Source organism: Ranitomeya imitator, chromosome 2 (genome assembly GCF_032444005.1).
Source record: "Ranitomeya imitator isolate aRanImi1 chromosome 2, aRanImi1.pri, whole genome shotgun sequence".
Classification (NCBI taxonomy): Eukaryota; Metazoa; Chordata; class Amphibia; order Anura; family Dendrobatidae; genus Ranitomeya; species Ranitomeya imitator.
Window position 1 is genome coordinate 673,519,325 of NC_091283.1, and position 13,060 is coordinate 673,532,384.

The 13,060-nt window shown below is 44.8% G+C and overlaps 1 protein-coding gene across 1 annotated transcript in view; it reads right to left on the reverse strand.

Moving 5' to 3' along the window:
- Positions 1-2,655: 2,655 nt before the first annotated feature.
- LOC138667678 (dual specificity protein phosphatase 13A-like) overlaps positions 2,656-13,060 on the reverse strand; it is a 186,168-nt gene continuing 175,763 nt past the window's right edge. Inside the window, exon 3 of the mRNA XM_069755802.1 lies at positions 2,656-2,867. Coding sequence (XP_069611903.1) covers positions 2,656-2,867 — 212 coding nt within the window. The remainder of the gene's footprint in view (positions 2,868-13,060) is intronic.

Consider the following 13,060-nt stretch of genomic DNA (forward strand, 5'->3'; position numbering starts at 1 on the left):
CAAGAGTGGATAATCCTAAAATGTGTCTCATTAGCAAAAACGGAGGATTAACATCTGTACTAGTGTCAAGAGACAATCTTAAATTATGTCCGGAAGCATTGAAAGAGCCAGACGTTGTCCAGCCAGAACCAGAAGTTATTCAACCCATACAGGTTCAACCAGTAAAGGAAAAAGAAGAGGAAGTGTATCACACCTGTATAGGAGACTTTCCCAAAACCCTACTAACATACCATGGTGCAGTAGTGGTTCCCATGGTGGCCTTTTACCCAACACCGAACCCAATACCAGAAGTCCCAAGACAGGAAGAGGCTGACCCCGTACTACAGGAGGTTCCAGGCCAGGAAGAACAGATTCCTGGTCAGAGTAATCCCATTCACGGTGGACTTGCCAACTCCATAGTCGTGGAATTATCTTTAGCAGAGCGGGCAGATACTACATCCGCAGTAGACAGTAGTACACCACATGAAGAGACACCGCTATTACGTAGATCACAGCGTAGTACCCAGGGTCAATTACCGGCCAGGTATGCAGATTACCAACTATAAAGCTCATAATGTGAATTGTATATATGTTATGCCGTATATAGTTAAACAGAAAATGTAGTATAGTCATTGCTATCAGTCTGCAACGTTTAAGCCCAGTGCCTACAGAGACTTGTCTGTATGAACTTATTGCATATTCTTGAACTTTTTATCAGCCCGGAGGCACTAAATCAAAGCTCCGGAAAGACTGCTTTTTGAACTTTGCTTTTTGCTCTTTTTGAACTTTCTTTAGACTTTATATTGATAACTCCGTTGGAAAAATGGAACTAAATTCCTGGACACTAAGTACAGTGCCGTTCCTAATACCTTCAAGGATAGAACTGTATTAATGGACGCTATTTGAAGTGACTTTTTACAGAACTCTATTTTTGTTTCCTTGAGTGGTTTTTGTAACTTTTCATTTTTAAGACTCTGTACATATTAATTGTTATTTCAAAATGTTATTGTCCCACAGTCCCGGAGTACTGTTCTTAACTAAGGGGGAATGTGGCACCCCTAGGGGTATTTGCCACAAAAATAGTTACTGACAGTAAGTACAAATACTAAAATAGCAAGACTGCACTACCACCTCCGGCCAGAAGGGGGAGCTCCAGAGACTCCCCTTGATCCATTCTGGTCTGAGAGAAGAAATGGCAGTTGGGCCAAGGAGCTGATAGTGAGAGGTCATACAGTTGAATCTCTAACAGCCCTGTGACTGTTACCAGGCCTAAATCACCGGCCTGAGGAGAAGAGGGATAGAGAAAAAGGACATTGTGAGAACCGGGTAGCATTAATCACTACCCAGAACAGGCGCAAAGACGGATACCGGATCCGTGGCTGTATTCATTATATATAATACAGCAACCGGAAAAACGTGAGGTGATATCAGCTTCACTAGGGCCGGACGCAGCAACAGACACAGAGTTCAGCGGTACTCCCAGAGGGGGTAAACCGATAAAAGGACTCGGGTTGCCCGTCGAACCAGGACCCGGAGGGGACAGATTGGGCCGGCAGCCAGTTCACATACAGCAGCAGGGCCACACAGAAATTGCGCACAATAAGAGGCGAAGACCCCGGCAGGGTCAAAGTAACTCAGAGTTCCCATACAGACTCCGGTGACAGGACTGGTTGTAAATCCTTTTATGTTAAAGTAAACTGGTTAAACGTTTCAGTGCCTCAGTCTTTCATTTGGACAATAGCCATCTATCCAGGATCAGGATCGTCACCGCTGGGAGAACCTGCTGCTGATCAAGTAAGTGCCTGTCCCCTCATGATACCCCTTACACTGTGCATTGCCTGAGGCCACAGCACCGGGTCAAGCCACCCGTGACATCCCCCTCAAGAGACAGACTCCATTGGTCCGGTGCTGGGTATCCCGGTCTCCTGGGCGTCACATGATAATCTAAATATACGGTATATGGGGCCCAATTTATTATTTGCAATTTATTGAAGTCACTTTTCTTTTTTTTATTGTGGTATTTGCTGATGGGTTTTGTGCTATAGTAAATTCTTCAAAATGTCACACACAGCTCATGAATTTGGCGCAAACAAAATGCATTTTTTGTCTTTAAAGGGAACCTGTCACCTGAATTTGGCAGGACCAGTTTTCGGTCATATGAGTGGAGTTTTCAGGTGTTTGATTCACCCTTTCCTTACCCGCTGGCTGCATGCTGGCCGCAATATTGGATTGAAGTTCATTCTCTGTCCTCCGTAGTACACGCGTGCGCAAGGAAAGGGTGAATCAAACACTTGAAAACTCCGCCCATATGACCGAAAACCGGTCCCGCCAAATTCAGGTGACAGGTTCCCTTTAACCAGTTTTAACAAAACTGTGCCATATTGAAAACAACTTCAGAAATCTTAATCCAGGGACGTAACTGAGATGTGCAAAGAAAATTGGACATATGGTAAAAGTTGCATTTTATGAATTTGTCTAAAATATCTGTATAAGCAAAGTTGTCACGGTAAATAATGACTTAAAAAAAGACACCTTAAAAGTGGTGGAAATAGTATAGAGAATATAAATGCAAAAGCAGGAAAAAAAGAAGCAAATTATTCCAGAAAACTGAAGAAATGTTTCCCCAAGCAGCAGACAGCTTCAATCATGCTACTGTATTCGTTACAATGATTCCTATTAAAGCATAGAACATCTCCAAATAGAAGAGTGCAATTCCATCTCAAGCTGTTGCAGCTGCTGCAGGAACCCACGATTGGGAGCAATACAACGGCGCTCAGAGACATGGCGAATGGCATCTACTAAGGAAAACCCTTGGAAGATCATTAGGTAGGCAAGAATCAATGTAGCAGAGCGACTTTTTCCCAGAACACAGTGTACAAGAACTTTTCCTGTAAAGAAAGGTTTATATTTTAGTACATATCTCTCACCATAGTAGAATTCCTTATACTTGAGTTTTTTAATATTCATGTTTGGCAGCAGATAAATAACTTGATTATATCTTTTAGTCCACTGAAAAATAAAAATTATGAAGATATTTAATCTCATCCATTATGTGAGTGAGAGCTAACTACCTTACAAGGAATCTATCAGTAGGATGAGCCCTCCTAAGCCATCTATATAGCCATGCAGGTGATGGGAAGCTGAATAAAAAATCTCTTTATTAGGGATGAGCAAACGTGCTTGGCGATACTAGATTATCAACAGAGTATCTGGGTCCTCGGATGTGCTTGGCACTCGAGTATTGGCTGGTGCTCGGATTTGAACTTGAATCTCCGTTCACATGTTTGGCACCTGTTACACAGCCAATAAAAATGTGATGATTGACTGCCAGTCACTGTAATGACATAGCCATCTTGGTATCATATGACTATGATTGGCTGTCCACATTAGGTTACTAGAGGTTATAAAAGGACAGGCGCCGCCATGCTCAGCTCACTGACGCCATTGCACAGCTCAGAGACAGTTTTGTTTGGAGGGAGAGAAGAGTTATCCAGGCCTGTATTTGCACTGTTTAACTAATCAGAGTCCTCTAGTGTTGATACTGGCACTGATGCTGAACCTTCATACTAACAGTCCTTCTAAGGGCTAATCTTCGCTTTGCTGTCAGCATAAGATTCATTCTTCATTTAGCCTAGGGACAGTTGCAGGAGCCTCTGGGCAGAGATTGGGGCTTTGCAGTATTTTGCTAAATATATACAGTGGGGAAAAAAGTATTTAGTCAGCCACCAATTGTGTAAGTTCTCCCACTTATAAAGATGAGAGAGGCCTGTAATTGACTTCATAGGTAGACCACAACTATGAGAGTCAAAATTGAGAAAACAAATCCAGAAAATCACCTTGTCTGATTTGGCAAGATTTATTTTTGCATATTATGGTGGAAAATAAATATTTGGTTGTAGGGAGGAGAGCCAAGCTAACAGTCTCTCTTGCATGTCTGGGCCGGAACTGTCGGGGCTATCACCATTGTTGCAGGGGGAAGAGATTTCTGGCCCAAGCTAGTCAGGACACCTGAGTGATGGGGCGGGTCCAACATAAATATCTGTCTGAGCGTGAAGACGGGACTATTGAGGGGGAACGCGCTTGTGAGCAGTTAGACGGTTGACTCCTTCTCGACGGACCCACGCCAGCTAGCTGCGCCTGTATTCCTGGCTAGCAAGACTACCAAAACATTCTACCCTCAGCCCAGAGACACTTCCGCACTGGGTAGTGACCAGGATAGAGCGCATACCTTCGCTCCGTTCGCCATCGCGGAGGCACCGCTTTGGCCCATTCTTGCGGTGCCTGCTGAGGACCGGCCCGTGCCTGTGGCTGTGTCAGCTGGACTGTGTGCTTCTACTTGCCTACTGAACTTTCTGCTTCTTTCACTGTGCTGCCGACCATCATCTCTACCCCATCGTGTGCCCAGATCAGAGAACACGTGCCGAAGGACAGGGAGGATTCGTCATCGCAAGGAGACAAGAATCGGAGATATCTCGCACTGCCTGTGGCGCCGCTCAGGGATCTTCCAGCCACCTCCCTCCACCACACAAAGACTGATAAGTTAACCTGTTTTTACCTTCTGCATTTGACTTTGCCCATCCGCAAGTTTACACCCTTTACCCCCTGCTTGTAATATCTCTGTTTGATAAAAAAGTACCTGTTAACCGTTGCTCTGTCTCCTGTTTGCCACTGCATCCTACACATCTGCTAGCATACTACATTTGGCGTAGTCAGCAGGATGCAGTCCAATAGCATGCAGGCGGCAGACCAAGCAATGGGGGGTGGCCCCAGGACTAGCCTTTCCCTGGAGGTCATGCTGAGCAATTTGCTCAAATTCACGGGAAGCAACACTTTGCTGTGGAGCTGGGCTGAACGCCTTAGAGGCATGATGGGAATGCACCCTATGACCCCTGTGCTTGAGCCTGAGGTGGCCATTATGGCACTGGATGGAGAAGTAATGTTACGGACCCCACGAGACCGGGATACCTTTAACAAGGTGTTACAGATCTTGGAGGAGACTCACGGAGACCCCACAGACGTAAGGGAACTGAGAGCATGTCCTTTAGCAGAATGCAGAGGGAGGGGGAGACCGTAACCCAATGTATGAATGCATTACAAGAACTACACAGACGGGAAGGGGCGTAGGACCCACAGACATAATGTTACGAGACTACCTAGTGACAATATTGCAAGACGTGCTGACGAAACAAGCTCTGCAAGAATGTATGCGAGTTAACCCCCAAATGACGTTCTCTGAAGTAGGGAGTGAAGCATGCATGCGTGAACAGGAGCAGGGGGTGACAGTCCCGGTGGGAAGGTTCAGACCGTGGGGGTGTCTGTTAATGCCATTACTGAACCCCAATGGGTGGAACAACTGAAGAGAGAACTTCTGAGAGTGAAAGTAGAACTGGCTGACATAAAGAAGATAACAGAGGCTACCAGTAATTCTCCAGAGAGCAGGGAAGGCCCAGAGCTCTGCCGTGACTCCAGAATGCTTTGCCAGCTGAGGCCCATCACTTGTTACAACTGCGGAGAGAGCAGATACATCACACGGGAGTGCACCCGCCGAGGAAGAATTGAATCTTGCCACCCGTTAAACTAAAGGGCTCTGAGCCGAAGGGACACCGCCCGGAGCCAGAACAGGTGAGGAAGAGTGGAAGTCCCGCAAGTTTAGTGCCAACATTTGATCAGTTTCTATGAAGAGGTAAGTTCCGGATTGGACCAATTGAACCCAGTGGATGTAGTGTATATGGACTTTTCAAAAGCTTTTGATACGGTGCCACACAAAAGGTTGATACATAAAATGAGAATAATGGGGATAGGGGAAAATATGTGCAAGTGGGTTGAGAGATGGCTCAGGGATAGGAAACAAAGGGTGGTTATTAAGGAGCACACTCGGACTGGGTAGCGGTTAGCAGTGGGGTACCACAGGGGTCAGTATTGGGCCCTCTACTTTTTAACATATTTATTAATGACCTTGTAGGGGGCATTCAGAGTAGAATTTCAATATTTGCAGATGACACTAAACTCTGCAGGGTAATCAATACAGAGGAGGACAATTTTATATTACAGGATGATTTATGTAAACTAGAAGCTTGGGCTGATAAATGGCAAATGAGCTTTAATGGGGATAAATGTAAGGTCATGCACTTGGGTAGAAGTAATAAGATGTATAATTATGTGCTTAATTCTAAAACTCTGGGCAAAACCGTCAATGAAAAAGACCTGGGTGTATGGGTGGATGACAAACTTAAATTCAGTGGCCAGTGTCAGGCAGCGGCTACAAAGGCAAATAAAATAATGGGATGCATTAAAAGAGGCATAGATGCTCATGAGGAGAATATAATTTTACCTCTATACAAGTCACTAGTTCGACCACACTTAGAATACTGTGCACAGTTCTGGTCTCCGGTGTTTAAGAAAGACATAGCTGAACTGGAGCGGGTGCAGAGAAGAGCGACCAAGGTTATTAGAGGACTGGGGGGTCTGCAATACCAAGATAGGTTATTACACTTGGGGCTATTTAGTTTGGAAAAACGAAGACTAAGGGGTGATCTTATTTTAATGTATAAATATATGAGGGGACAGTACAAAGACCTTTCTGATGATCTTTTTAATCATAGACCTGAAACGGACAAGGGGGCATCCTCTGCGGTTGGAGGAAAAAAGGTTTAAGCATAATAACAGACGCGGGTTCTTTACTGTAAGAGCAGTGAGACTATGGAACTCTCTGCCGTATGATGTTGTAATGAGTGATTCATTACTTAAATTTAAGAGGGGACTGGATACCTTTCTGGAAAAGTATAATGTTACAGGGTATATACACTAGATTCCTTGATAGGGCGTTGATCCAGGGAACTAGTCTGATTGCCGTATGTGGAGTCGGGAAGGAATTTTTTTCCCCAATGTGGAGCTTACTCTTTGCCACATGGGTTTTTTTTGCCTTCCTCTGGATCAACATGTTAGGGCATGTTAGGTTAGGCTATGGGTTGAACTAGATGGACATATAGTCTTCCTTCAACCTTAATAACTATGTAACTATGTAACTATGTAACATGCCCCCTAATATGGGCAGAAATGGACAGACATGCAGTGCGATGCCTGGTGGACATGGGCTCGCAGGTGACAACGTTGCTCAGAAGCCTACTTCCGGCGACATTTTCCCAGAGCAAAATGGCCTGAATAGGGCCCTGTGATAAAGATATAAAGTTAATGGTGGCCAACCAACTGCCCATCCCAGTCACAGGGGTGGTATAGATGCAAGTGTCTATCTGTGGGAAAGACCTGAGATGGAAAGGCGTTTTACTGACACAGGGAGAAGTGAGTAATGGACCCGCTGTCACCTTGGGGATGAATGTGCTGAAGGAGTTTGGAAGTCTTCTCATCAAAGAGCCTTCTAACGAAACTCTAAAACAGTGGGGCCCACATACACTGCAGAGAATAATTTTCCAACAATTAGTACGAGTGGCACAGGTACAGGAGTTTAGTTGTGAGGGAGAAGTGTTAGGAAAGGTAATCGTCCCGGCCTCCACCAAAATTGTTCTCCCACACGTGCCTGTGTCCCCTTGGAGGGGGTTGAGGTCCAAATTGAATCATTTTCTCCAGAACAACTACCCATGGGGCTCCTAGTGGCGCATACATTAGCCATTGTACGGGAAGGGACTGTACCGGTGTGGTGCATCAACTTAGGTGATCAGGACATTACTGTTGTTCCCAGAAGCTCTTCTGGGAAGGTATAAAGACGTTTTCGCCCTCCACGAGGATGATTTTGGCTGCACCACAGCCACTACGCATGAAATACCAACTGGGAGCACCGCGCCCATAAGAGAGCGTTACCGACAAATCCCCCCACAGTTATACTAGGAAGTGAAGAGCATGTTGAATCAAATGTTGCAAGCCGGCTTTATTAGAGAGAGCCAGAGTCCGTGGGCTGCTCCAGTTGTGTTGGTACGGAAGAAAGACGGCACCTTACGTTTTTGTGTGGATTACTGAAAATTCAACGCCTGTACAGTGAGGGACTCGTACCCGTTACCCCGGATTGAGGCGTACCTGTCTGCTTGGGGAAAGCCAGGTTCTTCTCTCCACTGGACCTCGTCAGCGGCTACTGGCAAGTCCCAGTATCTGAACAAGATCGAGCAAAGACTGCCTTCATTCTTCCCATGGGCCTGTACGAGTTCAACTGCATGCCGTTTGGCTTAGCCAACGCTCCTGGAACTTTTCAACATCTCATGGAGAGGTGCCTAGAGGATTTGAACTTTGAGTTGATGCTCATCTACTTGGACGACATTATAGTCTTTGCAGCTTCATTCGAGGAACATCTGCAATGCCTGGAACACGTGTTGGCCGGCCTTCAGAAACACGGACTAAAGGTGAAGACCCAGAAGTGCCATTTGTTCCACACGTAAATTGAATACATGGGCCATGTCGTTTCAGCCGAAGGGTTAGAACCCTCCAGAGAGAAGGTTGCCGTGATTCAAAACTGGCCCACTCCAGAGACAATGAAAGATGTGCAGGTGTTCCTAGGACTGATGGATATTACAGGCGGTTTGTGAAGAATTTCACTCGACAGGCAAAGCCCTTACAGGAACTGTTGAAAAGGTACCCTCTGGTGCCAATAACTGGAAGATCTGCTGGAAGGAGCCCGAAGAAGAAGCCTTTGAAGATCCCTAAAAGGCACTCACTGAAGCTCATATCCTAGCTTATGCTGATTTCTCTCAACCGTTTATTCTCCACACTGATGGGAGTCTGCTGGGACTTCAAGCTGTGTTGTCACAGATGCAGGACGGAAGAGAGAGGGTGATCGCTTATGCAAGTCGGTCCTTTCACGATTCCAAATGCAATCCGGACAATTACAGTTCTTTCAAGTTGTAGCTGTTGGCATTGGTGTGGGCTATGACAGAGAGATTTGCAGAATATTTGCCTGGCTCCAAAGTGAATACTGACAACAACCAGCTTGCGCACCTGGAGAACGCGAGACTAGGGGACCTGGAACCGCGATGCATGGCCAGAATGGTGAAATTCCACTATAAGATTGCCTACAGAAGAGGGGCAGAAAATATCCATGCCAATGCCCTGTCCAGGAGGAAGAGTACTAGACCTGAGCGAGACAGAGATGAAGAGCTAGAAGAGGATGAAGTCCCTAGATTCCGGAGGTCCACCTGGACCGTGGAGGCAACGCAGAGGCAGAAACATTCTTCAGTCCAAGATGGTATACTGGGACATACTTGAGATGAGTGGGTTCAGCTTCAACAGGAAGATGGTGAACTGGCTTTGTTAAGACACTGTGTGGCTTCTCAGAGACTTCCCAGCTTGACAGAAAGAGGTACTTTGTCCCAGGGTGTGTTGTGGATCCTATGGCAATAAGAACAACTGCGGATGAAAAATGGCTTGTTATATTGGAAAACGCAACTGCGGACAGAGCAGAATGTGACCTGGCAAGTCCTCGTTCCAACAACGTCATTGCAAGGAGCCCATTTTGGTCCAGAAAAAAACCTTCCAATGGCTACAGCAGTTCATCTTCTACCCCCAGTAGAAGATGAAAGTTGACGAGGCCTGTAAAAATTGCGAGCCATGTGAACTGGCTAAGCCGCCGGAGCAGAAGGCTCCCATTCAGCCCACTGTAACCTCTGCTCCTCTGGAACTCTTGACAATAGACTATCTAACCATCAGCCCGGCTCATCAGAGCTATGAACATTGCCTGGTAATGGTGGATCACTTCACAAAATTTGCCATGGTGACTCCGACCCGGAATCAGACTGCAGAGTCCGCTGCATACACAATATGTAAAAACTTCATCCAACCCTATGGGTATTCGAACATAATTCACTCCAATCAGGGAGCTTGTTTCTTGGAAGAGTAATGTATGAATGCACCACCTGTACCGAGTTGACAAGTCCCACACCACACCGTACCATCCTCAGGGTAATGGTGCCTGTGAACGATTTAACCGCACACTGATTCAGATGCTAAGAACTCTAGAGGAAGATTGAAAGGCCAGTGGCCAGAATACATTCCTGAACTGGTGTGGGTATATAATAATCGAGTACATTGAACCACGGGATATACACCTTACTCTCTTCTGTTTGGCCAAAAAGGAAAAGGAATCACCGAGTTGGCATTGGACCCAGAAGAGGACTTTCCATGGACGGGGGTGTCCTCCTGGGTTTGGGAACATCGACACCACCTGCAGACCCTACACCGGTTGGTCCAGACCAGATTACAGGAGCTGGTACATGCAGAAAAGACCCCATCCGGAGCAACAGAGTTTTGAGCTGGAGATCGTGTCTTAGTGCGGGAGAAGCGCCCTTGAGACAAGCTGGAAAATCTTTGGGAGAAAGAACCGTATCAGGTAAAGAGAACAGTTAGTCTAGAAGAACCTGTCTACTAAGTCCAGCTTGAAGGAGAGGAAGATGCCCCACCACTCTAACTCTTCACCGGAATATGCTCTAACCCTGCCTGTATAAGAATCCTGTCCTAGTAGAAGAGGAGCCCGAGACTCCACAGATGGTCCATACGCCAGCGGAATAAGAGGACGAAGTAAAGAGTGAAGGATCAAGATCCGAGAGGTTGGAACCAGAGAATACGGGTTCACCTATGGCTCTTCCATCACAGCCGGATTCAACCCCACAAGAGAGCTCCACCACTTTTCCTGATCTGAGATGCTCCGAATGAACAGCAGCTGGCAAGCCCCCTATCGCTATGACCAAGAACATTTTATCTGGCAAAAATAAAGAGAAGACAGTCACACACTCCTCGAAGAGTCTCGCCCATGGAATGGTGAGGAAAAAGAGTGGGGGAGTGAAGGGAGGAGAGCCAACCTAACCACCTCTCTTGCGTGTCTGGGCCGGAACTGTTGGAGTTGTCACCATTGTTGCAGGGGGAAGAGATTTCTGATCAGAGCAGTTCAGGACACCTGACTGATGGGGGCGGGTCCGACATAAATAGCTGTCTGAGCTGGAAGACGGGACTCTTGGCGGGGAACGCGCTTGTGAGCAGTTAGATGGTTGACTCCTTCTCAATGGACCCACGCCAGCTAGCTGTGCATGTATTCCTGGCTAGCAAGACTGCCGACACATCCCACCTTCAATCCAGAGAGACTTCGGCATTGTGTGGTTACCAGGATAGAGTGCATAACTTTGCTTCGCTCGCCATCGTGGAGGCACCGCTTAGTCCCATCCTTGCGGTGCCTGCTGAGGAAAACCCGTGCCTGTGTCCACTAGATTGTGTGCTTCTACTGCGGCCTTGTCTACTGAACTTTCTGCTTCTTTCACTGTGTTACCGACCATCATCTCTGCACCATCGTGTGCCTGGATCAGGAGACCACGTGCCAAAGGACCCGGAGAATTCATCATCGCAAGGAGACAGTGCATCGCCCTTCCGCGGGACCGGATCAGTGACATCTATTGCCGCCGAGGGATCTTCCAATCATCTCCCTCCACCACACAGAGACTGATAAGTTAACCTGTTTTTACCTTCTGCATTTAACTTTCCCCATCCACAAGTTTTACACCCTTTACCCCCCTGCTTGTAATATCTCTGTTAACCCTTGCTCTGCCTCCTGTGTGTCACTACGCACTACACACTACGCACCTGAAGTTAGTCAAACACACTGGTTATACCGAGGTATCATATAGGATAGAAATAGATATAAAATATAAGACCATATATAGTAAGTAAAATCAAGATACCCGGGAACACCAAATGTGTCAATCGTGTAGTATAACACTACAAAGAGCTAAAAGAGGTCGTGCTCATAGCATGCTAAGGCCAAGAAACCATTCACAGCAGAGGATATGAATAATTAAATATTTATTTATTAAATGGTATAGATCAATTTATAAAAATTCCAATATTAAAAACCAAATATCATTCAATATACATGTATTTAATAATGTAATTAATATACTAGTGCCCATACCTATTTGGCTGCCATCATATATATTATATGTATGTTCACACCCGTAAGGACTTAAAATTACCTACTATGGTTACAAAATGGTGTAAAAAATGCAAAAAAAAATTTTTGCAAAAAAATTATATGTGTAAAAGCTCTTTTTATAATAAAGTGCAACAATGTGCGTATAAGAAAGATAGCAAAATAAAGTGCAATCAGTGAAAAGGTGCAGATGCATTAAGTGCAAAAAACATATATTAATAAAGTGCTGACCCACTGAAAAAGGAGCTGTGCGTCCGAAACGCGCGTCAGGGTGCACCATACCTTATTGGCGATCCGTACATTAACCCCGTATATCCACAAGTAAGTGACTTCATATGATGATTCAACCATCAGCACTTTATTAATATATGTTTTTTGCACTTAATGCATCTGCACCTTTTCACTGATTGCACTTTATTGTACATATAATATATATGATGGCAGCCAAATAGGTATGGGCACTAGTATATTCATTACATTATTAAATATATGTATATTGAATGATATTTGGTTTTTAATATTGGAATTTTTATAAATTGATCTATATCATTTAATAAATAAATATTTAATTATTCATATCCTCTGCTGTGAATGGTTTCTTGGCTTTACCATGCTATGAGCACGACCTCTACTACGCACCTGAAGCATACTACATGGTCACCTAAAAACATGCAAGATTTCTGGCTCTCACAGACCTGTAGTCTAGTTAGTAGTTCACAGAGTATTTTGGCTTTGTGTTACATTTTTTGGCACATAACAATGCAAAAAATGCATTCAAAATTTATTCTGGATTTAGTTAGTCATCCATAGAGTAATATGTGCTATCTGATACATGTCAGTAGTATATAGCACTCCATAAAAGCGTTCAAAACATTTTCCGGATTGAATTTGTCACCCATAGAATATTACGTGCTTTGTGTTACATTTCAGTTTTATATAACACTCAAAAAAAAGAGTTATTTTTTTGGTTCAATTAGTTATTCATAGAGTATTACATGGATTCTTTTACATTTTGGTGGTATGTATTTAAGCGGTAAAAAAAAATTCTGGATTCAATTAGTCATTCATAGAGTATTATGTGCTTTGTGTTACAATTCGATGGTATATAGCACTCCAAAAAAGCGTTCAAAATTGTTTCTGGAATGAATTTATCATCCATAGAGTATT